Source organism: Balaenoptera musculus, chromosome 11 (assembly GCF_009873245.2).
Source record: "Balaenoptera musculus isolate JJ_BM4_2016_0621 chromosome 11, mBalMus1.pri.v3, whole genome shotgun sequence".
NCBI lineage: Eukaryota > Metazoa > Chordata > Mammalia > Artiodactyla > Balaenopteridae > Balaenoptera > Balaenoptera musculus.
The window spans coordinates 76,824,373-76,851,920 of NC_045795.1; the positions used below are offsets into that span (position 1 = coordinate 76,824,373).

Below are 27,548 nucleotides of genomic sequence, written 5' to 3' on the forward strand. Positions count from 1 at the left end.
AGGCTCCAGAGTTTAGAGGGAGATAGGAGGCTACTCGAGCTGGAGGCCTTTCCCTCTTGGAGCCTCAGTTCCATCATCTGCAGGAGAGCCTTGTTGGAGTGGGATTACTCAGAGGATTCAACGAGAAAAAATATATTTAAAGCACTTAGCCCAGTGCCAGGCACTTAGCAAGTGCTTAAAGGATAGGAGCTGAAGCTCTTGTAGCTATTTTGCACTTCCGAATTCATCTAACATAGCCACTGAGGGGAACTAAAAGCCAAAGGGTGGTCCCGTGTTCCAGGTCACACCACTCCTTGAGGAAGGGCAGAGCTGGGGTCCTGTCCCAGGTCTCCCCACACCACGATGCCTTTTTTCGCGGTATCCCACCGACTCTCAGGACTCATTCAGCTCAGCTGAGCTCTTGATACATCACGGTTCTCGTCGAGCCTTCCACCTTTGCCTCCTCCAACTGAATCTTTACCCTCAACGTCCACTCAATCCCTAAATCCCGTTCGTGCTCCTTTCAAAATGTTCTGCAAAAATGCCTCCTGCTTTCCTGCCACATGGCCACTGTAGCTGCTGTTCTGTCCAGAAGGTTCTCCCCTCCTCTTTACCAATGGCTGGCCCCTTTACGTTTCGGCCCCCATGTCTCCTCCTTGGAGAGACCGTCCAGGACCATTGTGGCTGAAGGAACGCCGCGCCCCACCCACTCCCTTCTCTCTGTCTCTAGTGTGTGGTCTGTACTGCAGTGTCTGACTCTACAATTTTCTTTCCTTTTTAATTCCGTCTCCTTTCCTAAATGTAAGCTCCAAAAGGACAGAGAACACGTCGTCCTTGCTCACTGCTGCGTCTCTAGCACCTGGCACAATCCACAACCCATAGGTGCTTGGTAAATATATGTTGGGTGAATGAATGAGCTAACGAACAAACAGATTCCAGAAACAGCGTATTTGGTAACACCTGGATAGGACCGAGGAAAGGATTTAAACTTGCTGGGAGGGCGACCTGGATACCTACTTGTCCCCCCTTCTTGGCCTCCTAAAAGAACAGTGCGAGACTACCCACAAAGACAGGGACTCTTCCAAGCACGCAACCCACACAGAAGCACGTCTTGCAGTTGGGGGGGTGGGGGGAATGGGCGGATAGTTGCTAATTGTGACTTCCAACTGCGCTGATCTTTCAAAAGTTCGAAAGGCGAACCTCCCTAAATCCCAGGCTGCTACTGCTGCTGGAGCTGGGGATGGAGGAGAGGAGGGGTGCGCTTGGGCGCCTCTCGGGCTGGCACGGAGAAGCCACATCTCCTCCTCCCTCCTCCCCCCCCAGCTCCTCTCCAAGAGAGGAAGCAATGCAGATGGAGACGAGAAATAAATATTCCTGCCTGCTCTGTGCCACTGCAGACGTTTTCCAAAATGTCTGGCTTGGACCACGAAATCAAGCCCACCCAGGAAAGGAGGCGCTCAGCAGGAGAAAGAGGGGGAAAGGGTGGCATATTTGTCAGTACTTGTCAGCTTTCTGGGGGGCAGAGCACACGGCTCAGACTTGGCAGCCCCGCTGAGGTGGGGACATGGTAAGTGCACAGTAATACTTGAAGAATTGAATCAGAAATGGGAGCAGAGTGAAGGAGATCCTGCCAGCGTGTTGGCACCATCTCTATGCCTTTGTCCGGGGTCCCAGGACCCACAGCTGGTTCTCTCATCCTTGATTTCAAGGCTCTTTCCGCAATACCTGCTGCTTCCGCTCTCCCCTTACACCTCCACCCCTCTCCGGGGTAATTAATACCACTGGGCTGCAGGAAGTCTTCAAAGGTCCTTTAGAATTTGGGCAGGAGCTCCGGATCCACGTGTGGAGAAGTTCCTGCCACCTCTCAGCAGGGCTCGCCTTCTCCAACGCTGGAACACCAGCAGGGATGAGAACACAGGCTGCAAATGATAAGTGGGTGCTTTTGGCCTTAGGGGAGCCAAGTACGTGGGAGAAGTGTCACTAAGGAAGGGAAGTCACAGGCCCAGCAACAGCCCCGAAGTGTTCCGTGGTTATGGGGACTTCACGAGGCAGGCTGTGCGGCTGTAAAATGTCTCCGAAAAGGGAGATGAGAGGATGAGAATTTCGGCTTGAAAACTCCTGCATGGGCTACGCTAGGTCTTCTTTGTTTCCAGTCCTCCCGTGAGAATCTCCCTGGCCCCATGTCCTTGATATCGCCGCCCCCCGCTGCCACCTTTCACTAGTTCCCTTGGAAGGTCGGGAATTAGGGTGGGCCCTTGGCGGATTGAATTCTGCTCGAGAAAGAGCAGAGGGGCTTTTCTGGTTTGCACTGGTTCAAATCCAGTGCAGTAAAAACAGTTGCTCAAAATGAAGACTCAAAGAAAGTGGTATCTTTTGTGGGTGTCAGGGGAATGTTTTCCAGAAAAGCTGCCTTTAATTCTGCCTCTTTTTACCATTTCCATGACTTCACTGAGGAATGAAAGATTTTCTAATATTTCCCACTCATGTGCCCTGAATCCTTCTTTACGAATCTTCCCCACTCATTTGCCCGTCTGCCTTCTAGTGACAGGCAATTACCAGCTGAATCCCACTCTCTCCAGGAAGCTGTTCAGTGGTGGGGAGAAGCTGGCAGAAGACCTGGGTTCCTGTCCCCATTCTTCCCATTGCTGTGTGACCTTAGACAGATTACTCCCCCTCTCTGTCCCTTGTTTTTTTTTTGTTTGTCAAAGAAGTGGGTTGGATACGTTTCCTTTCAGCTCTGACACATTACGGGTGGTTCTACTGAGTGAATCAAATAGAATTCCTATTGTCACCATCCTCTTCCCACCCCACCTTTGCCAATAAATTCCGGGGACCAAGGCCATCACACTTCCAGGATTGAGTTCAATCCTTATAGTTGGGAAGGTCAGAGCTGTATAGCAAAACAAGCTGGGCATGTAGATAATGTGCATACACATACAATCTAAAAATTGTTTTGAATGTTTTCTGTCTACATTTCCCTTAATTCCCAGGAAATCTAATGTGTGGGTTAGGGAAAGACCAAAGTAGGGGTGTATTTGGGAAGAACTTATGTGCATGGCATGTATGTTTGCATTGTATAATAATTATCTTAGTTATCTTTTATTAATAATAGCTGCTGGGACTTCCCTGGTGGTACAGTGGTTAAGAATCTGCCTGCCAATGCAGGGGACATGGGTTCGAGCCCTGGTCCGGGAAGATCCCACATGCCGCGGAGCAGCTAAGCCCGTGTGCCACAAGTACTGAGCCTGCGCTCTGGAGCCCGCAAGCCACAACTATGGAACCTCAGTGCCACAACTACAGAAACTCAGTGCCACAACTGATGAAGCCTGCGTGCCTAGAGCCCATGCTCTGCAACAAAGAGAGGCCACCACAATGAGAAGCCCATGCACCGCAGCGAAGAGTGGCCCCCTCTCACCGCAACTAGAGAAAGTCCACGTGCAGCAATGAAGACCCAATGCAGCCAAAAATTTAAAAAAAAAAAAAAAAGCTGCCATTTATTGAGGACCATGCTAAGCTCTTCCACTCTCATTATTATCCTCACAATAGCTCATCAAGGAAGATATTATCTACTCCCCACTCCTATACAACATTGGTAGTTGACCACAAGTAACACACATATACATAAACCAAAAACAAAAGGACACAATGGCATGCCTCCTACAAACCAAAATCAAAACCAAACTCAGGCTCAGAGAGGATGAGACACCTCTCTAGATCACACAGCTGGTTAAGATAGGTAATGGGATTTGAACCCGGTTCTGCTGGATTCCAAAGATGATCATGTGCTACTCCCTGGCCCGTGCTGGGCTTTACCTTGGCGTTCAATGCCTCTCTAGGAGATTCTTCATCTCCTAGAAGACATGTTTTAAAGACCCATAGATAGTAAGGCTGCTTTAAAGACCCATAGATAGTGGGTCCTAAATTGATCGCCTTTCTTACAGCATTGTTAGAGGAAAACAGCTGGTCTTAGAGCCAGCAAGAACCCTGCTATCAGAAAGGGCAAGAAAGCACACAGCCGCAGAGCCTGCCTAGCACAGAAGGATGGGAGAACTGGGCCCCTGAGGCAGCCCATTTACAGCGACCATCTCCACTGATCACTTACCTACAGAGAACTAGGCTGGCTTCTGCCCACGACCTAACTCACTTCCATGCGCATGCCCAGTTCTGGCACAGAATTAGAGCTCTCTAGAACGTGTACAGATTGGATCATCTGCTCCAGAGCTTGTGAACTCCAGTGTCCCCAAGCCCAGGCAGGTAGGGGAATGAGCGGAACAGCCAGGAGGGGGGTTACAGGAAACTGGCAAACACATGTCTGGTCTGTGCGGACTACTTGACTGAGCTCCAGTAGACTGTTGCAATGCACACGTGCAGACCCAGGGCTGCCGACCGTTCACTTCGTGAGGAAACCCTGGGATACAGACACCTCTGAATCCTCCTGCTGCTTAAATGTGGGCAACTAATTCAGTAAAGAAAAGTGTACCTGACGCAGTGAGGACCAAATAAAACCTATTTACAAGCTCTATCTGACTTGTAGGTCTCCACTGGTAACCTCTAAAATTAAATTTCCTAATTTGCAGGAAACAGTAGCCGGGAAACATTAAATGGTCTCCCTGAGATAGCTCAGGTGGGCGTAGCCGGCAACCCTTTCTTTGGATACATACATATAGAGACGTACGTGTGTGTGTCTATGTACGTGATTATACACACATACATATTATATATTCACAAATTAAATAGGAATGATTTTGGATTACCTGTTGTCATGAAATGTTCTGCTTATTTCCCTGTGTTCTTATTATACACTGGTAGTTGACTGCAATGAACAGATATTCACAAACCCAAACCAAAATGACACAATAGCTCCCCTCCCCACACCCAAACCCAAACCGCAACTAAAACAAAAACCAGGAAAGAAAGCAGCTCTTTACTTACGGTAAATGACAAAAAAGAAGAAAACAAAGTCCCCTCGTCATATCTGGATAATTTTGCCAGCACTCCTTCCAGGATTGTAACAAACTAGTAAAAGAGCAAAAAGGAAAAAGAATGATTACTTCAAACGACGATTGTTCACAAGAAAGAGCAACATTTCCCAACCGCTTAGAGACCAGCAATGAGCCCTCGATCATTTTTAAGTTCTATTATTTGGTTCCCGTCTTTGGGGAAAGGAATAGACTGCCTTTACATAGAAATATCTGACTTATTCGGCTTTCTCTTCATTATTATGTGATTGCAAATATAGAGCGTTACAGAAGTGCAAAGTGACAAAATATTACTGAGTTGCGTATAGCATGCGATATTATTAAATGCACTTTTCAAAATCCAAAACTGTGCAAAGCAGTTTTTACGTTACATATTAGCACTACATTTAATCCAATCTATTTTTATTTGTATTTTATCAGTAATTTGGGGGAAACAGAAGTTTAGCACTGGCAAATATAAATGTCTTCCCATTCAGCATTACTTAGTTAAAATTCTATAATTCATGAGGGTGACTGAAATAGCTTTATCTGACTTTTATGTTTTATTATGACTCTCACTGCATGTGAAACTAGCGGAAAGGGGGTTTTCATGATGGCAGAATTCCTTATTACCGTTTAACTTTCTGTTCTTAAAAACCTAACTTTGTCGGGGCTGAAAAACAAAACAAATATTTCCTGCATAACCTAGAGCAACATTTAGGGACGAATTCTTATTAAGGTAACATATGCCACTTCATCAATTCATCTTCACACGCTCGCAATCATCAGAAAAATCATTCGGAGCTGTGGCTGGGTGACGTACGATCTTGTTTCCTGAGAAATGCAAGTGCCCAGCGCAACTTTTTAACGTGTCATATTTTAATGGAAATGCAGACATAACAGAGCAATGTTCACAATGAAACATTTCACCTGAAGCTGAAGGTTACCTTTGCAACCAAGAGTGTTATCATTTCTTTAACAGTTTCTTCAATTAGTTCATCTATTTTTGAATGGTATTGATGCTAAAGAACACAGAAAGACAAATATTAGCATGTTTGGGAGGTGATGGCATTGCATCTGTAGGTCATTTTTAGACAACGCAATTTATAAGTAAAACCTGGCCATGGGACCCAGTTTATTTCCATGGTCCCAGAAGCAGCTGTAAGATTCTGATTCCAGGTCTTTGATGGAGAAAGATCGGAAGCTCTTAAAACAATTACCAGGCGCACTGTTCCTCACCCAAAGCTTTTGCTGGCTTTGATAAGTGTAGACACACACACATTTACAAATAGCATGCATGGATGGCTTAAGGGCTGGTCTGGCAGTGTGCTGATCGGGGTCTTACAAAGCAAGATACCACAATGATTTAATAGAGAGGCTGAAAATGATCTTTGGCAAACTGCTGGGTGATGTGACTTAGGGAGCCACAAATTCCAAAGGGAATTTCACCAAGACACTGACTGATTTTGCAAAAACTGTTCTCAAACCATCAGGTCCTTTGGGTTACTGCCTCAGAGCTCCCGGGTTCTACCTCCAAGTGTTGACTCAGTGTGAGGGCAAAGAGTCTCTTTATGAACCCTTGTGGCAGCTCCTTAGTTTCTTCATTTGTGGAGAAGCAGACCCAGGTTTAGAGCCTCTCCTGAGACGGCTGCTAAGTTTTTCAATTTCTCGAACTGCCGCTGTCACTTAAACTTAAATAGTAATGCAAAAACCAACCCCACACCAACAAAAATCTGCTATAAATGCCAGGAAAAAAGGAAAAGCGATTTCAACAAGAGATGCTGTATGCCAGCTCCTTGATATTTATTAGATCATTTTAGTATCCACTTGAATTATTCCATATTTCCATGATAAAAAATAACAAGGCAAACATTGATATTTGGAAAGGAAAATGCACTTACCCACTCTTTAGCAAACTTTCAGAAGGATGATTAATTAGGAATAGAAAAGAAAAAGGAACAGTGCAAATAAAAATTAGGACAAAAGGACACATGAGAAAAATAAAAATCAAACAAACCATCCAAAAAGTTATGAAAACATACAGAAATAATAAGCCATAGTAATGTGGTTTGATATTCTGATAACTGGCAGTCAGAATTATTGAAAGCGACCAAAGGGATGTGAATTAGGTTAATTCACTTAAAGTCATAGGTGAATTTTGATTATAATTGGAAGACCTAGGGAAAGTTCCAGTGCAAAGTTGGGAAGTCATGATGTCTAAGAAAATATAGCTCAGTTTCCTCATCTGTAAAAACAAAAAACAAAAAACAGGTAATACTACTACTACCCCAGACCAGTGAGAAGGGGGGAAGCCAGTACAAATTACTGATTTTGGAAAGGGAATGAGGCAAACCCTGTATGAAGATATTTAGCAGGTCCGTTCAATTATTATTATTATCATTATACTATTGTTATTATTATTATTTAAAAAACCAGGGCTAAGTCCTTTCCTGCCGGTCTTGCTCTCAGACTCATAAATCTATTTTGAAGATGAAATTGAGGGTCTACATGTGAAAACATTTTGTCAACTATAACTGCAATTCAAATATTATTATCTGTTCAAGGTCATAATGGAGAAGATAAGGGTAGGGAGAGATGAGTCATCTCATTTTAGTTTTTCCTTTTAGTTGATTAGAGGAAAATAATAAAGTGAATGGCCCATGTTGTGTAGTCCTGATAAATCAGGACCCATGTTGGTTCTACTGCTAGCTTTGTGAAAGGATTTACCAGTCAGAGCAATAAACCTCAAGGTAAATGCAAAAACTATCTGCAGAATTCTGTGCTAGAAACACAAAGAAAGATGTCAGAGCAAAAGAATTTCAGGAGTATCGATGGGGCTCCAAATTCATTTTTAGGTCTTGAGATAAGATCCAGAATCATATGCTTAATTTCCCTCCTCATGAGACTGCCTCACTCTGCTAGATTTTCTTTGGAATTGCTAGAAATGATCCACCTATATTAAATTAACTACAAGGTTTAAGTAACTCCGAAAAGCTAGTTGCAGGCAAAATAGTATGAAATATGAAATGAGGAGCTTCTAACCAAGCAAAGAACATCATCGAGAAAAGAAACAATCTCTTGAAACACTTGGCTGAAATGGCAAACAAAGCCAAGAGCAATCATTCTGCACCAGGAAAGACTGAGGCTCTTGGTCTGAAGAGTTAACAATGTCATTCTTTCTCCAAAGACAAACAGGCTTTCTCTTCAGAAGTGGGGGAACCTCAAACCTTTTCATTCTCTAATGAATCCACACTGAAGTACAGGGAGACATGGTGGTTTATGGGCACCTCTTCCTATCTTCAGTATTCCCATGCCAAATATGGTCCCCACTAATCTCCAGGTAGTCCCACTGTCTCTCCCTTTCTCTCCAGGTGAATATTATGATCTCCACTCCTCTCCACTTCTCTTAATTTCTACTTATGAAAAAAAAGTGTTTGCTAGGACTGTTCTGTCTCTTACTTCTAGAGGAAACTTGAGCATGTCCATCTCTATTGGTCTATTTCCTTACCTCCTCAATGGGGCTAGAATTATCCCTGTTGTGAATGTAGAAATCATATTCACCTAACAAAGTCATGAAACCACGTGTGGAAACATGGTTTAGAGACTCAGAAGTGCTATCTGGCAGAATTACTCCCACAATTACTAATTGATTAGCATGGTGGTTACATTTGTGTATACATTTCTCTAAACTCGTGTAAAATATATACACTTTATTGTATGTAAACTATAATTTGAATTAAATAAAACCTACTTTGGGATATGTAGTAGGGCAGGGGAATATCTACCCTGCTTATCACGTGGCAAAGGGGTACGTATCAAAGCAGTCCCCATTCCCATTCAAGTAATTACAAAATACATGAACTCCTTTTACCAGATTCTCCTGAGACTTATTTGATTGACTTGCTTTTCTGGAGAAACAGTAAGTACTTTGCCTTCACTCTGCTCTTTCTTGGGAGATACACTGCTCCATGCAGATGGGAAGCTCCACGAAGGGATACAAATACTACTGGGGCATCTTTTAATTACCATCCCCCTAACTAAACTATCTTGTCACAAAATTTCTTGCAGTCAGATGAACTATCCAATTCTATCTGCATCCTAATATGGGTACAAAAAGAGATCCTTCCTGTTTTTGCATTTTCCAGTCCTCTCTGTTGGCCTTCTTAGATTGACTTGACCCTAATAATAACAACAATATTCCTAAGTTATATTCTGGGGCACTAGATCATGACGATGATGATGGCAAGGGAACTACTAATCTTCAATGGTGTGGAAAGTTTGGAGAGTTAACTTTTGCTTCTGATGAGCTAAGTTGCAGCAAATTCACAATCACTTCGTGAAAATTATTCCACTTGACTTCCTGTGCTGCACATTTTGCCTTGTCATGGAACAGATTGTGTGTATGTTGTCTTTCTGTTAAGACCATCTGACCTTGGAAATGAGATGAAAACACACTAGACCAAGTGAGAAACTATTTAATACACAATTTCCTCTCTATTGGTGCTTCACAAATTTTAATGAAAAAATAAATATTTAAGATGGAAAAGTATGGTTAACAAATGTTTCAACAGCTGCTTTTAAATGAGACTTTATCCCAGTGAGGAAATTCAGAAAGTGATCTTAAAATTGGAGAATATTGTATCACCTGGTCGGTATCTAGTCCAAAATATCTTAAGGGAGTTGGAATCCAGGTGGAAGCAGGTATTGGTAACTAGATCTGTAATATGAGTTTACTACCCAATATTCACAAAATGAAAACTACATTAAATCACTGGACTTCTCTCCTCTCAATATCATGATGTTTCCAGCCATCCTTGGCCAATCTCACTTTAACAATTCAGTTTTACTTTGGAGATGAATATCCCCATTCTACAAAGTGAGAAAAATTGAGAGACCATTTGCATGAGACTTCCTGATAAAGTTCTAGTCAAGGTCACAGCCACAGAGCAAGGTCCTTCAAGGAAGTATATATTTACAGACAATGATGTCTGGCTTCATTCTCACTGTTCAGTCACTTGGCATTCTAAGGTCAGAAAAGGCCTCATTTCTCACAAGCTGGTCACTTAAGTGTCTCTGATTCAGTTACATTAAGGAGAAATGGCATAGCAGGTCTCTCTAGCATGGCTTGGGAAACTGACAGGCTTCGGATAAGAATCATAGACTAGAATACAGTATTTGATGGGCCCTTAACAAAGATCATTTAGCCTGGACGTCTGTGCACTAGTTCTGGGAAACTGGGAAACATTTATGAGTCTCAGTTATTGTTTTCATTTAAAAAAAAAAAAAAAACCAACAAAACACCTTGAATCATTTAGGGGTAAATACATGAAGTCTTTTCTATTATATCAAATAGAATAATGTCCAGAAAGAAGTAGTTTAGCCTCAAAAATGTTACTATTTGGGAATATCCAAGACAACATTCTAATCTTACATCCAGAAATTAGGAAGCTTTATCCCCAATTTTGACAAGCTGCATACCTCTCAAAGGTTGTGTGCTACATGCTATTATCTCTCATTTGACAAACGACAGCAAGGTTATGAGAGTAAGTGACTTGCTCAAGGTCACATAGTTTGGTAGCTAAGGGGTAGAGTCCATATGATGTAGTTATTAAGCCACTGGACAAGTTAGTCTAGAAAACCAAGACTTCAAGGTTAAGCCAAGGGCATTCTACTCTAGCATAGAAGTGATCAGTGGTAAAGATAAGAGACAGGGTCCACTGTGACAAAATCAACTTGTTATTTCTTAGTATATATCTCCAACCAGGGTCTATAGTTTGGCCTGACAAGGCCCTGAAATTGTATAGTGAAATTGTATGAAAGTATATATATATATTTTTTTTTCTGGGAAATGGCCTCATACACTTCATCAGATTTTCAGTAGGGTTTCTGACAACCCCCCCTCTCCACTCCTCCACCCAACTCCTATTACTCTCCCCAAACTCCAGTTCAAAAAGAAAAGATCAGAGTGACTAAGCTTGTTTGAAGAGACTGTTTAGCCATCTGTCCAGGTATGTAGGAGTTCTATAATTGCGGGCACCATTGAGTCAATCTGAAGAGGGACTGTAAAAGTTGCCAAGGGGGAAGGGAGGCCAATCCCTGTGTAACAACGCTTCCCTACCCTGAATGGTGTCATCCTTGTGAAACTCAGTGAAAATGGACATCTCAAGCAGCTGTGAGGAGAAACAGATAAATTGGACTCCATAAAACTTAAAAAAACTTTTATGCTTTAAAGAATACTACCAAGAAGGTGGAAAACAAAAACCATCCCACAGAAGGCAAGAAAATAGGTGCAAATCATATATATGATAATGGTCTAGTATCCAAAATATATAAAGAACTCTTGTAGCTAAACAACAAAGGACAATCCAATTTTAAAAATGAGCAAAAGATTTGAATGACTAGACATTTGTTCAAAGATATACAAGTGGTCAATAAACCCATGAAAAGATGGCCAATATCACTGCAAATCAAAACCATAATGAGATACCATTTTACACACACTAGGATGGTGATACCAAAAAAGATAGATAATAAGAAGCTTTGGCTAAGTTGTGGAGAAATAGGATTTCTCACACATTGCTGATGGGAATGTAGAATGGTGCAGCCACTTTGCAAAAAAGTTTGGCTGTTCCTCAAAAGTTGAACACAGAGTTACCATATGACCCAATAATTTCACTCTTAGGTGTATTGCACTCTTAGGTATATATCCAATTGCACTCTTAGGTCCACATGAACACTTGTACAGGAATGTTCAAGGCAGCTTTACTCGTAGTAGCTAAAAAGTAGAAGAAACTCAAATGTCCATCAACTGATGAAGTGATAAACAAAATGTAGTATATACATGTAATAGAATACTAGTTAGCTATAAAAAGGAAGTACTAATACATGCAACAACATGGATGAATCTTGAAAACATTATGCCATGTGAAGGAAACCAGACACCAAAGGCTACACATGAGATTCCATTGATATGAAATGCTTAGCATAGGCAAATCCTTAGAGACAGCTAGAAGAGTGGTGGTTACCTAGGGCTAGGGAGGGAGGGTTGGGGAATTATTATTAATGGGCCTGAGTTTCTTTTCAGGGTGATGAAAATGTCCCACAACCGACTGTGGTGATGGTTGCACAACTTTGTGAATATACTAAAAATGACTGAATCATACTTTTTAAAAGGGTGAATTTTATGGTATGTAAATTATATCTCAGTTTTTAAATAGGAAGCTCAAAGGGAGAAAAATTTAAAAGGGATGGGACCCTGAAAAGTCTGAATTCAAAGGGGTTTTAATGAACTTTAGAGATCACTAAAAACAGGGTTTTCACAGTGGGCTCTGTGAAGCCTATGAGATTGTTCCGAGTCCCCCAGAGAAGTGTCGGGGGGGTGTGGGTGCCTGGGGGGCAGTGTGAAGAGGAATATGGTAGCTTGGGCTCTGGGCCCCCTCTTCCTTGAATTCTTGCCCCCCATTTCATCCAGAACAGCTCTAATTTTATTCACTTCGTATGCTGGCCTTCCTGGTAAGGTTTGAAGAATGGAGTCTATAGCTAAAAACAGCCTGAATGAAACTAGAATAGTGCTATCATTTTACAGATGAGGAAACTGAGGTTTGCAGAGGCAGAGTGACTTGATCAGGTCCAGTCTGCATCACAGCCAGGGCAAGAGACCCAGGGTCTGGACACCCAACCCAAGCCTTCCTCAGGAGGCTGTCCTTTGTACCTCGGCTCTTCCCCTTAACTCTTTTTGGATACTGAGGCTCCGGGCCAGTGGTTCTCAAAAGGTGGTCTTCAGACCAGCCAGGACCATCAGCATCACTGGGGAATTTGTCAGAAATGCAAATTATTGGACCACACCCCAGACCTATCAGAAACTCACGGGGTGAGACCCAACAATCTGGGTTTTAAGAAGCTCTCTGGATATAAGTCTGACAGACACTGAAATCTGAGAACTACTGCTCTAGATCATTCTCATGCAGCAAATGGAGCCAGGAAAGAGAACCACTGGCACCTTGCATTTGACCCCAGGGCTTAGAGAACATAGCCCCTGGGGCAAGGTACCCAACAAGAAAATCCGTCAGGAGAAGCAGCTGACAGGGGTGGTTGAGGAAGCTGATTTGGAGGCGGAAGAAGGTTAGAGATGACCTTGCCAGGAAGAGAATACCACCAGCCCACATTTAAAAATGGAAGGTGCCGAAAGAGAAAATAAATAACGAATAAGGAGCAAATATAATTTAGTAAAAATTCTGAGCATATAAGGCTGGTATCGTAAGATCTGATTTAGGAGCAATTTATGCCAATTGGCAACAACATGAGAGTTGCCAGAAATGTTTCTGAATTAATTCTAAATTGGTATATGAATATCTAGCTGGCTTAAGGCCATCGGAGAAAAATGATCATGATAGTCTTTAATCAAGCCCAAGTTGCTGTTTCTTTCTCCTTTACATTTTAAATACCACTTGGGAATTGGAAACTTAGCAAAGGACTAAACTTTTGGTCAGGGAAGATTCACAATCAACTCAGTCTAAGGAAAATGGAAAGCCTGTGATTTCTTGGAAATTCAAAGCCTGCTGGCTGGGGACTGAGTAGCAGGGTGAGCTAATATTATACATCCTGGAAGTTGCATGATGCTAGGAAGAGCCCTCTCCTGCTGTCCAGATGTTCAAAGTGATAAAATGCACTTCCAGTGTGAAAATGACTTGCATTCTGGCAAACAGATCTGTTGGAGATGCCAGCCTAATAAATAAGGTCATCAAACTTCATCTGACTTAAGGGAACTTTACGGTCACCCCAACCCCAGCCAAGAATCACTTCCAAGTGACTGGCATAGTCATCAGCACATGTCTTAGAAATTTACTTAACAAATAGATACCAAACATTCATCTGTGGCTTAATCCACAAATGTTAGAGTATATTTCTGAAACTAGCAGACTAGTGTAGATGGAAGGAATTTGTGAAGTTTTCTTCTACATGATCAATGGAGGGGGGGGGAAATCTGTAATTTTTTTTTTTTTTTTACCTCTTGGCCCATTTCCATGCTGCAAAGTTTTGTTGATTGAGCTTTGGCATCAACCATAACATTAAACATGGTGCATATTGACTGTGGGACTCGAAAATCTGTTGATCGACTGGTTTTTTGCAGCTTAACTTCAAATGCAATCCTGGTTCTATTAAAACAAAGTAGGAAAAGACCAATTCAGCATCCAGATGGCGGCAGGTGGAGAAGACATTTTCCGAGAGGTCAGTGAAAAAGAAAATTGAAGGCTGTAATCAGTTTCAATCGACAATGACTTCACATGTGTTCTTTTTAAAATGACTTTCCCAGCTAAGGAAGGCCTATTCACAGAGACAGCCATGTAAACCCTTCCTTTCTCTGCAGTACATGGAACACCTGTAGCTTGGCGTATTTCTGTCTATAGTTTACATGCTAGGGAGAACCCTAATTGCACGAGAATGAATGAATGAACAAAAACCCAATTATAGCATTATAGCATATATAAGTTCTCTCATACTGGCAACCGACTACCTTGAATCACTTCATTAAGAAAAACAGCAAAATCCCTCCCCAAAAAACAGCTTCTAATCTTCAAAATCTTCATGGGGGGAAATATCTTAAATTACACTTATTGTTTTGTTTGGTTTCTTTTTTCCTTTCTGGTTTTGAAAGAGAGTGACGTAAAAAAAAAAAAAAAATCCAACAAGCTTATTATATTGCTTTAAAGACTAAAAAAATAAGATGGCTACCTTTGGGGAGGAGAGCGAAATTAGGAGGAGTGGTCCCGGGGGGCTTCCACTATGTTTGTCTGTTTGTCTGTTTTTGCGATGTCAATGTATTATTTTGTAATAAGAATATGGTATTTTTATAAGTAAAAATATCATAATATACTTACCATTTCAAGAATTGTACAACGGTGGAAACGTAAGATGACATAATTTTGACACAGGCCAAATTATGATCCCATCAACGTGCTAACTGCACACAGGAAAACCCTAGTCCGACATGGCCAGCTGGTAATACAGGGGTAAGATTTAATCCTTGATATCAGCATTGTAAAGGGGACCAGCTAGATTTTGAAAGGTTTCAGAGAAGTGGGTCACGTCATGACATGTCTTTAAAGAAAAGCACCTGGTTAGTAAGTGGTTTTATTAAAGCTCCTTTCGACCAGTGCATCTTTTCAGCATTGTTCACAGTCAGGTTCTGGAGATCATGCAGCCACCAGGAAAGCATTGCTTTAAGAGGTATTTGTAGCAGTTTTCTAACAGTGCATAGGGAGGACCACACAGCTAGTTAGCTCAGGAAATGATGCCAGCTTGCTAACACACCCTGGGTGCAGGCAGGGAAGCCAAGTATAATTTCTAAGGTTGGAAGCCCAGTTCTTAAGAAAAAAACTTAAAAAAAAAAAAAACCTCTTAAAACACTCCTATATATTATATGATCATGTTAAAGATAAATGATCTTGGCTCCCAAAGGCTCGGTGCACTGAAGAAGCTTTCTAATCATGATGATCATTTTAAGCTACGTTGAAAATACATCACTTTCTGGTTTTGTGACAAGGGGGCCTGATGGGGACTGACTTGGACAGGTCCCTGTGCTGATCTTCTGAGGTTTGTGTGCCAGTTCCGGCCCAATTTGAGAAATGGAAATGCTAAATCACTCCCTTACAATGAAGTAATCGTCTTCTGTTTTCACAGGAGAGCTGTTCATAGCCCTTGGAGTGTGCGGCTGTGAAAAGAGGAAGCTCAATGCAAGATTAATATGACTGATAGGGCTCCATGGGAAGGAAAAGCCAAGAATGGAGAGGTCACTTAATCCACTGACTCTCTGAGGGCAGTTAGGGTGCCTTATTTTGTGCGGAGCACAGGACCTGACACAGACTAGACCAGCGGCGCCATCAAGTCCATCAGATGAATGATTTCAATTGCTGAGAAACTTGGAAATGAGTATTTACATCTATGCAATAATGTCCTTGCCCTTCTAGAACAAGGCCCTTTTATTCTGTCCCAAAGAGGAAAGCAAATGTTCCAGGCTCTACTAATGTAGATTCTATGTCTTACAACATCCAAGGACTTCTTCACATTTTACCTTCTGAATCTCGAGGTTTGGGGATGACATTTGCCCCTATGTTTGCCCTGATCTGCTTTTGTCTGGGGCCTCAACTGAAAGGGACATGGGGGTATTTATGTGTCCAGTGCCAGGTGTACATGTGCAGCTGACCAACTTCTGTTCACAAAAGGTTACTTAAGAGCCACTATGTGCCAGGCATGAGGCGGGGACCCGGGGAGGGTGAGGAGTTCAAAATGAACACGATACACTCCCTGCCTTTCAGTAGCTCACACTCTTGGAGGTGGCTGAGCCATAAAGACACGTGGTAAGGGGAATTCCCTGGTGGTCCAATGGTTAGGACTCCGAGCTTTCACTGCCGAGGGCACGGTGGGTTCGATCCCTGGTCAGGGAGCTAAGCTCCTGCACACCAAGGCATGTGGTAAGGGAGAAAACAGTCACTATCTACCTTTCACATCCCTATGTCTTCCCTTTTCTTCCCAGCATGTCTTTATTTCTTACTCCCTTCTCAGAAGTCTGGCTTTTCAGAGAAGGGTATACATGTCTTTCTGTGTGATTGCGTACACAGATCAGAAGCTAGTAAGGGTCCTTTCTACTGCGTTGTAGCCGCTAGTACAGATGAAGGGAGAACTTTTCACCACAGGGAAACTGCCCTGTAAGAAGTTTTTGGTGGGATGGTTTGGCCATAGGGAAAGGCTTGCTTTTCCTAAAATTGATACAGACCATGTAGGAAATGGTAGAATTCAAAACCCTAAGGAAAGATTTTGATCTTTGGTTTGAGAAATAGGCCTGCCTTTGCTTCTAAAACTGGGAAGAAAAGAGCAAAACACAGAATCTGAATCACCAGGATTTTAAGCTTCCAGAAGTGCCATCGGACACCTGCCCAGATTCCCCACAGCATGTGGCTCCTTTACCAATTCCTGCCGAGATGCTCCCCTACCGGTGGCTGTGCAGGTCTTTTGCCCTTTTGGTTTCCAGTTTTGATGCTATTACTTCTCTTTTCTTCTTCCAAGATACAAAATAATGAACTCAGTTCACTCTCAGCCAAACCCAGCCCCCATCACACACAACTGATCCATCAACTAAACTACACAACATCTGGAGATCCAGAGTAGTCTGTGCTGCTTGGGGGATTTCGGGTGTTTTTGAATGAGGAAAAATAATGGAACCGTTATGAACTGGAAAGAGAACTTGGATGTGTGTCTGGGGATAGACAGGGTGATGATAATGATGTCAAATCAGACGGATTTCATTTCTGTCTCTGATATTCAGAAATAGACACTCCATGAGGGAAGGGATGCGATCTCCCACCCTTCCTGGTGTGCCAAGAACTTAGCACTGTGCCTGGCATACAGGAGAAGCCCAAACAATTTTTGCTGAGTGGATGTGTACTGTCCTCATTTTCTTCTTCTTTGTCAGGAAAGTCTACTTAGAAAGGTCAAGTGCAGCATTCCCACCTCAATCCTATATGCCATGGTGACAACCCAGGCAATGTGTAGGAAATCAAAATGCACATTTAATGTGTCACGCCCCTTTGTTTCTATCTAGTTAGATTTTAGGCAAGACAACTCATGGTTGGCAAATGGTACATGCTCAGTTCATATATACAGAGTGAATGATGTTGTGGAGGTCCTGCCCACATTGCTGAAAAGTCAAGAGATGCCTGCTACCTGTACTGAATACGCTGGCTCTAGAATTGTAGGTGCTTCTCTTTCTTCCAGCCAGCTATCCACCCATGCATACACTCAGATATTTAACAAATATGTATTAACTAAATATTCTGTGCCAGACACTTATGGGTATTGGGGATACAGAGACAAGAAGGACCCTTTCCTCATGGAGCTAAATGAAAAAACTGGCAGCCATATTCTGTGCCATCTTTTGTTGGGTCTGGGACAGAGGTGGGGAAGGTGAATAGAAGCTACAGTGAGGTGGTCACCACTCCAGCTGACTTTGACAAACAATCACCTTCTCCAAAACACTCCAAATTACGGCCAACTGTAAGAGTGGGAGCCCTCACCTCTCCCCGAGTCAGTGCCCAGCGGGGAAGGGGTGCAGAAACCTGTCCAGCCACCTATGCTCACCTTTTGACACAAGATTCAATCATGTCACTTGCCATCAGCTTTAGCCGTTGTTCCAGGTGCTTTCCAAACTCTTCTTCAGGCCAGTGCAAGTCCCGAATGAAGGTCTGAAGGGCATCAAGTTTCCAGAACAGATCTTCTGAAGTGCCTGATCCGTTACTGGCAGGATAAAAATTTGAAAACAAGAGTCACCCACTGGCCTAGGGTTCTGGAAAAGCTGACACAAGAACAGTTGGGGGCTAGAAGGCTTAAGGCAAACAGTGGCTTCAACATACAAAACGACGCATGTTGGCGGTGGAGGTGGGGGCGATCTCCACCGGCAGATTTTGAGTTTTACCATACGTGACTTCGTGGGCTTTGTTCGGCCAATCATTCCAGACCAGTGACAAGTCTGAGGGAGGTGCTGCCCCATAACTAGAACAAGGTATGGTAAAAATCAGCCTTCTTCTAATAACCACACTAACACATGTGATGATTCAGATGAAGGCCACGAACCAGAGGGAGAAGTAGGTCTCAACAGATAATAACTACATGGCAACATGCAGTTATTAGAATTCAGGGCTTCATGCATTTCCCCGGCTGCCCTCCAGAGCGGAGACCTCTCGGGTACTGCACAAGACTTTCATTTGTAAAAGGACAGTGCTAACAAAGTGGTGAGCGAGGACCCGCTTTCTCTCTTGAAGAGCTGGAAGGAAATTGGGGTGACTCACGTCAAGCCGAGTCCACCTGGATACCTTGAATCCAAGATTCTCGTTCAGTTTGGTTATCAGTCCAATTTGCACAGACCAGCCCGTTGCATAGGCAGCCCCAGGACAAGGTGGGTTGTGGGGGGGAGGTGAGTGGACAAGGGATCTTTGCAAAGCTTTAGGGCTCAAAACCTGAGCTCTTGTACCGTTGCACCATCTTACCCAGTCCTCTGTACAGATGGAGAAATTGGTCTTGATTCCTCTCTGTACAATGACGTCTAAGAAACTTTTACCTGCCTGGGGCATCGACGGAAAGCCCGCGTACAGGAAATGCTCCACCTCTCACCCTCTTGCCCTTCCCTGGCTGGCTTTCTCTTTTGTAAGAATCCCATCGGCAGCTCTGTGGGGTGGCCACCTCCCACCCCCTTCCTCGCATACCACTAATGCTAACACGGCAATTTATAAAACGTCCAACATACCATGCATTACCACTTGTTCTGACATCGTCTATAGAAACAGATGAGAGTGGGTGTTTCTATTGTGACAGATGCCAGCTGCATTGAATTAATGCTTCAGAGAGAGAAATATAGCTAGTGCATAAAGGCATACACAGCTACTGCGGGGGGATGGGGGTAGGAGAAGACTCCCAACATGCCGGGAGGGAGCCCATGGCCTGGACCAACAGGGTAACGCTTTCAAGGACAGACCAGTCTGAGGTCAGTACGTAGATGTATCTGACACGAAGGAGCAGGTAACATGGAAACACGTCCTTAAAATGAAAGGTGGCAGAGGAGGAAACTGAAAATATGAAAAGATATAGAATCAGGCATTTCCTGGTGGGTGATTGAGAATCTACGCCTTCTTTTCAGATACGGTCGTAGGCACTGTTCAAAAGTGGGGGAATGCACTGTTTCTCCGAAAAAGTTCAGCCTTCCCCCCTATCCCATCCTATGCTTGGGAAAAGAAACCCCAACTTTGCCTAGTCGAAACCCCGTTTTGGAACTGCATGCTTGTATGTTTTAAATCATTAAGTACATATGAATGCAATAATTGGTATTTATTACAACAACATTTTGACACCCATCTGGTTTCAGAGTTTCAAAAAATTCTTCTAGGGTTTTTTTTTTCTTTTTCTTTGAAGAGCTTATTATTAAGTTTTGACATGAGGAAAAGAATATTTTCTTTTTATTTTTAAGATAAACTGTTAATGTTAAGGCAATAGCACCAAGATTATTTTGATTGCTGAGCAGTTACCAAAATGTGTTCCCACTCATGCCTTAATTAATTGAATGGAGACCATTATCTGCTTTATTACAATGTCTTGATTCATATCTTTTCAAAAACAATGTCACAGAGCATGCACAGAAGGAGGTAAGAGAAGCTTTTGGATATTTATTTTTTAATTTTTAACAGATACTACCTAATCTAACTTTTCATATAGTCATCTTAGCATGAATATGATTTATGGGGTTGTTTTAGAAGTTTTTTTTCCCAGATACAAATTTTGGAGGTTTTTATTTGTCTTTAAAAGAAAATCAGACTGACCAGATGATTTCATTGTGAACTTGTGAGCAAATACGGGTTTTTAAAAATATTAGGTAGCTTTGGAGGAGCCCAGTAGAGCAGTCATTTTAAAGTTCTGTTCTCTACCTGGATTACTGCAGAAATAAAAACGTGGAGGGCCATCTTGACAAATGTGATTTTGAGATTTCAAAACATCACTGCCAGTTTCAGATCATTTTTTATTCCTTTGATAATAACACTTCCCTTTGAAAATGTGCCAATTTATTCTTTCAAGAAAAAGCTTATCTGGCCTATAATTAGCTGTGGTCTAAGAAAAGGATCAAAGGAGGGTATAGAATTGCTAAACCTTCTTTCACGTATTAAATCATGCATGTGGTTCTAATTTAATTTCCCTGAGGTAGGATTTCGGGGTGCTGGATCTTCTACTTGAGAAGGAAAGAAGGAGAGAGGATTCATTTCCTAAGCTAGAAGAAATGGCTTCTCAACCTTCACCCTCCAAACTGCTGGCTTTAAAGGGGTGACCTGACCTCCAAGGAAAACAAACCCCATGCATTGCTGGCATTTGTATGGATGAGTGTAGAGAGTGGCCCTACACTGAGACCACAGATGATACGGCTACCCCCAAATTTAACTGCAGTGCATCCTCAAACTTAGACATCTTCTTGCTACCTAGATCTCGATGCTCCAAATTGTATTATGACCTTGGAATGTACCTTTACATAACATTTATGTTATTAAGGCTTGATCCATTCAGAAATTTTCATTTAGCCCTGAACATACTGTTACTATATCCTGCCATTTGCTGACACCAGAAATATGCTTTATGGTTTAAACAGTCTCTAGGAATCTTTTATTTAAAAAAAAAAAAAGCCCAAACCAGCTTCTAGGTAGGTGTGCTTTCCTCTTTGATTTGGATCAAGCCAGAAATGACCGGCTGGCCCAGCAAAGAGGTTTCCTGGACTATTTTTGGATGATTAACTCCTAAAGTCATGTCACCTGCATTAAAACAAAAAATATATATATATGGGAAGAAGCCTTTTGCAAAGGAATTCAGGAAGTGAACCATAGTCCTCAAACGTTCAGTGGGCGTAAGACAAATTGTTAGTGCTGTATATATAGCAAACGTCTTACAAACACGCTGCATGCCAGAAATAAACAATATTGTCTCTGTATGATCAGCAAAATATGTCTAATTATCCATCTCCATCTCCGTTATATAGGATGTATAGAAATAAACAATACATATCCATGCCAAGATCACTTAAATTTAAATTAGATCTAATGTGAACTGAATACACACTCAGCATCATATATAGCAGCCATCCATGACGGTGCCGAAAAAGTAGGCATTTGTGGGATGCCTAGAGGGATGTTAACTGGTAGATTTGGTACTTTGGGAAGGTTCACATTGGGTAGGTTCACATTGGGTAGATTACTGGTTAAACTCCTGTGGAAGAAACAGACAGAAAGAAAAAAATACCATCACAGTGACAATGCAGATGTGGCAGAAGCACACAACAGTTGTAAATAAATTGGCTAAGTCCACAGCAAGACGACAACGAAAACTTAAGCGACACATTTCAGAAAGCAGCTTACGGATGGGGAGCTGTGGTGTGGCTCAGTGTTCAGAGAGAAATGATAAAAGTTAATGGAAAAAAATTAACCACAGAGCGACTGAAAAGCGTGGACACTCGTGGACGCCTGTATACAATGATCATGTTATTTCAATGCCTTTGTGAGGGGCCTTCAGTTTCCAGATCCATTGCCGCAAGGGTCTAGACCTCATCTCATACAAAGAACTCGAAGTTCTTGGAATTCTTGGCGTTGCTGTGGCTAGGGCTGCAGTGAAGTAGCTGGGACTAATAGAAAGGGTGGAACACTTTAATTTTTTCTTTTATTTACAAATTATTTTTGATGGAGGCACATTTCTTAAGTCAGAGAGTAGATACGAGGTGTAGCAGGAAATTTACCCAATTGAACATATACATAATGGTAATGGACAGAAATGGAATTCTTTCCAACCGCTACTTCCGAAGGCAGGTGTATGTGCAATGGAGCGTCAGAGTTGATGGCGAAGATGAAGGAATTGTATCAAAAAGAATGAATAGCTTTGCATAATTTTATAGAACACTTAAAGAAAATGGAAACATCCCCTCCCGAACTAAGGCCAATTAAAGTGGAGAAAGGTTTACACTCAAAAAAAGGAAAAGAAAAGAATCCCAACTTCAGCTCGTATAGTGAATTCTTTGACCACAAGTGGATTTAAAATGTGGCCTTCTGTTACAAGTAATTACCCTTGAAAGTGAGATAGAGACTGTGAGAAGGGCTGATTGGGGCTTCTGGGGGGTGATGGTGATGTTCTGTTTCTTGATCTGTGGGATTGTTACATGGACGTGTTCAGCTTGTGAATATTAATCAAGTTTTGTATTTTCTGTAAAAAGTTAAAATTATAAACAGTTAAAAATTGTGACCTCGTATCAGGTTTTGTTTTTTGAACAAAGATCGATCAACTGATGTGATGAAAGAGAGATGGATGGCTTTATGGGTAAAGAGAGAAAATAAAGCAAAACAAAAACCTCAGAGAGCATCACCCACATCTCTTTGGAGGGACTGTGTCATATACTGCTCAACCAGCTGGCACCTCGTGCTTCTGTAGTGGCATTTCAAGGGTGTTCCATCCAGCCAAAGTCACTGGCACAGTGGAGCCCAGCCTAACTCTGCATCTGAGAGGAGCCTTCCTGTTTAAGTGGAGTTGACAGCATTTTGGCAAAGAAGTTGAGGTTTGCTTTTTGGATCTTGCAGAAGAAGAGCAAGTTTTGCCAAAGCAGCTCTGCCCCGGGCAAGCTGTATTTGACTAACACAGCTCTTGCAAAGGCTGGAGCTGCCTCTGGGCTTGCTCAGGGGGGCAAATCTCCTGATACACCCGAAATTTTGGACTCTAGAGATAGTCTGGACACCTGCCTCTCTCTAGAAATGAGCTACCCTTTCATGATGGGAATATAGCCCCGGCTGGTGGATGGAAAAACCTAGAATGCAAAATTGCCAACCTGGCATTCTCTTCCTTAAGGGAAACAGGTGTCTCACAGGTTCATCCTTTACACTTCACAGTTGGGGAAAGCCAATTACACTTCTCTACTTGGGAGGAAAGGGTGCTCTCGTGGGAACACTCAAGAGAAGATTAGCTAAAGCTGACTATTAAGTGGAAGGGAAAATGGAACTTTTCCTTCCATGTTTCTCTGTTTAACTGGGGAATCTGCCTTTGAATTCAGTCCCTGGTGGTTCTCAGTCTTAAACACTGCTATGGAACAAAACCGTTGGCGATTTCCACTGAGACATGTGTAAGCCTATATAAGCAAATGTGATCATTAAATGATACACACACTGAATATTGATCAAGGAATTAGGAGATCTTTTGAGATGGCAGCCTGGAAAGTTAAAACGTCAATTCTGAGTGAATTAAAAGTAGCTAGGAATGAATAACATACAAATGTATGCAAAAGCAACTTTAAACATATTAGCGGTTGGTGGGCACACAAATTAGAAATGAGCTTCGTTTTAAACATGAAAATTTTAAAAAATACTTATATTAATCAAAACATATTGTATTTGTAAAATATGACGTTTTGGCTGGACGGCTGCACTGCACTCATAGAAACATTTCCTTCCTGTGACATAGTATCGTGATCTACTTTTAAAAGGCTGAAGAAACATGCTTGATATTTCTGCTCTTAGCAAAATAATACAGTGTATTACTAATGTTATTAATAATTCATTTGGCTATTAATAACTTATATTAATAACCAGAGAGACAATTCCAAGCATTATATGTAAAAAGAGGGAATTTTCCTGTAGCACTCCTGGAGCTGCTGATGGATATAACAAATTATTATTTTAGAGGGTCCTTTAGCAACTGCCTAAAAACAAGTCCAGCATGCTTATCTGTGAAAATCATAACTGGATATCTCTGGATAGTTTAAGAAGTGTAAATTGCAATCCTAACAACGGATACATGTTAAAAATTAGACTCATTCATTTTGGGGACTGCTGAAAAAGGGTAGCTCCCATTCATATCAAAGGACCCATCCCTGGAGCACTGGATTAAAAAATTCTCATCTGCTCTCTCTCTGTCACATGGATGAAAGGTACAAATGTGTGCATGTCTCATCATTTCTATGGATGGCAGAGTCATTTCTTCCAGGATTAATTCTAATAAGGTTGGGTCTCTGTGCAGGGAGGATATGGTTGGGTCTTTTCTCAAAGTCTTCTGCTTCGGATTTATGGATAGGGTTAGATTTAAGACACAGAATGCCTTCCACTTTATGAGCCTTTTGTTGCATGAATATATGTGGTACATCTTGTTTTCTCTTGGTGCTCTGAACACTAAAACCTCTTTCCTGGCTTACTCTTAGGTCTAATCCCTACTTAGGGGCATGGGGCACTCTTTGATATCTTTCTAGAGTTTAGAGGGGTGTTTCTCAAGCTTTTACTTCCTACCACCACCAGATCCCTGAACTGCTTTCCCCATGAAAGTTTAATACCACCAATATACTGTATATCTGCTTATGTACTGTATACAGACCTGTGCTTTATACATATACACAAGAGGAAGATTTCTTTTGTTGCACACTCTCCTCCGCTGCCCACCCCCGCAAGAACCAATTTCCACCATCTTAGGGAGCTGTAAATCCCCTGTTCAGAATGCGTGACCTAGCGAACAAAGTTCTAAACTTCACGGGATTTTAGAACCTCCCAACTATCTCTCCAACCTTACAGCTTGTCTCCTTTATAATCCATGCTGGCCCAAACCAAACATTCACTGTTTCTACTACCTACCCTACTTTCCCCCCAATTTTACTTTTGCTCATGTTCTTTCCCAACATCCCTACCCCTTCTGAAATACTCTCCAAGCTATTTCCTTTATGACTCCTCAGTGGAGGTTCATTCCCTTCTACCTATGCTCTCATAACTCTTCCTTATGTTCTTTGTACATTGGTAAATATTTGAAGTCATTTTTCTTGTGTGCATGTTGTGCAGACCCAACCAGATTGAAATCCCCGATCAGGGGAATGTATCTTTCTTTTGCTTCCTTCTCCCCATAGTTTTCCTGTGGTACTCTTACAATTTCCAGCCTGTATGGGTTTCTTAATAAATGTCAGCTAATCAATAAATATTTATTGAACACCTGTCCCAGGCCTTGTTCTAGGTGTTAGGGAGGCAGTGCTGATTAAATGTATATATGAAGTGAATACGGAAAATCACATTTCCTAGGATGTTAGTATTGGAAAGTCTTGGGTATTCAAAGTTCCTGTTTTACAAAGGAGGATATTGAGGCTCAGGAAGGTCATCTGACTTGCCCAAGGTCACTCAGCAAATTACTGGCAGAGTTAAGAATCCTGACTCCTTGTCTAATACTTGTCTATTTCATACCAGGCCACCCACGTATTGCTAAGGTATCCTTGGTCTGACATTTTATTATCATTAAGATATTGACAGCTTTGACAATCTGGGAAAAGACATTGTTTGGAAAATACTTTTCACATGTCTGTCTCAGGCACAGAGAGATAAAGTGCACTTAGAGAAATGAGAAACCCAAGGTTTTCAGTGTGCATATATCAAGAAGCAGTGTTTAGTTCTATAATTCAGAATCATCCTGACCTGAAATGGGCAACAGTGAAGCGTGGATTCCTTGTGCCTGGAAGTGTTTAAGTAGAGACTAAGAGACAACCTGTCAAGGAAAGAGTAGTGCAGAGGGGTTTCTAGACTTGGCAAGCTTTGGATTAGACGCTTTCTAAGTTTTCTTCCACACAGAAGGTCAGGATGACTAGATGAGCAACAAACCAACTCTAAAGAGCTGGCAGAAGTGTGGTCCGTCTGTTAGGTAGGACCAAAAGCTCATATTCAGGGCTGCTGGGAGGGTTCTGAACAACCTGCCCAGCTGCGGGTGGTGGCGCTATGACGTGTCCTCATGGACCCCCGGAGAAGGCCATGGGGTCCAGTCTGGGCTTGCCCTCGAGAGGCTATCTTCAGCTGTGGTTAGAAGCTATGGGATGACAGTTTCCACCAATGCCTAGAGATTCAAATCATGACCATCATGATCTGGCTTAATGGAAACAGAGATGCAGCTTCCCTTTTCTCTCCTCAGAGATGGAAGGCCACCCTTCTAGAGAAATAAGCAATAAGGACTCAGACATTTTACCCTTTCTATCAAATAACTTCAGTTGTATCAAACCCAAATGATGATGATATCTTTATTTTCTTTCATAGGACCATATTTTGAAATAAGAAAATCTGAACAATAAAGAATATTTAAAATCTGCTTTTAGCTACTTCGATATATTGGTAGCATTTCCTTGTCAGAGTTCTGTTTTTCTTTAACATTTGAAATATTTTGTTAACTCTTGAACAACACGGGGCTTAGGGGCACTGACCCCTGCACAGTTAAAAATTCACATATAACTTTATATTTAGCCCTTGTATCTGTGGTTCCTCTTTATCTTCAGTTCTGTACCTGTGGATTCAACCAATCTCTGACCATGTAGGACTGTCATTATTTACTACTGAAAAAAATCCACATATAAGTGGACCTGTGCCATTCAAACCAGTGTTGTTCAAGGGTCAACTGTACTAGTTTTTCTTGAAGTAAGCTTTGCAATGCATTTCTCAGTCATTTTACCTATAATCAGGTACCTATAATCATGACTTTTGAAAAGTAGAAGAACAGAACTATTCAAGTGTAAGAATTGTTTGAGAGAAGGATTGTTGGGGGTGCGTGTGTGCGTGTGCATGTGTGTACACTGTGGGATCATGTGTCAAAATTAGAGAAGATTGAGCAAACAATCTATTTATCTAAGTCAGCTTCTTATTTTTGAGTGAACTTGGTGAAAAATATCCCCAAAAGATCATTTTTTACTTGGAAAAAAAAAAAGAACTTCTGCTTCTTTATCAACCCTCTATCTAGTGCTTAGATAGAAGCTCATACTTTCTCTTAGCATAGTAAGAAGTAGAGAGATTTATTCCTTCCTATCACATAAGTGTGTTCCCAATTTTTTCATACCCTTCATTTTGTGCTGGCCATTCTGCAAATCTGTCCCATGGCATCCACATTCTGTTTTCAAATCACCTAATCAAATGTAGGTGATTTCAAACAATTTTAATTTAGCTTATGTTTTAGTTGTCATTTTCCAATACCTCCACCTGCTCCGAAAAGCATGTACTGTTTAGTATGAATTAAACAAACCACAGTCATATTCACGAGCCTACAGCACAGTTT

General features: G+C 41.9%; 1 protein-coding gene across 20 annotated transcripts in view; it reads right to left on the minus strand.

The window, feature by feature from the left end:
• Positions 1 to 27,548, minus strand: part of CADPS (calcium dependent secretion activator) — a 477,472-nt gene that overhangs the window by 64,828 nt on the left and 385,096 nt on the right. For 7 of the 20 annotated variants that reach the window (XM_036869047.1, XM_036869037.1, XM_036869036.1 and 4 more), the window contains 4 exons: positions 18,072 to 18,227; positions 13,945 to 14,092; positions 5,885 to 5,959; positions 4,912 to 4,995 (listed from right to left, as the gene is read on the minus strand). In XM_036869047.1, the coding sequence (XP_036724942.1) occupies positions 4,912 to 4,995; positions 5,885 to 5,959; positions 13,945 to 14,092; positions 18,072 to 18,227 (463 nt within the window). Of the gene's footprint in view, positions 1 to 4,911; positions 4,996 to 5,884; positions 5,960 to 6,838; positions 6,854 to 13,944; positions 14,093 to 18,071; positions 18,228 to 21,578; positions 21,726 to 27,548 lie in introns of all 20 variants that reach the window. The other 13 variants (XM_036869049.1, XM_036869031.1, XM_036869040.1 and 10 more) reach the window with 3 other exon arrangements.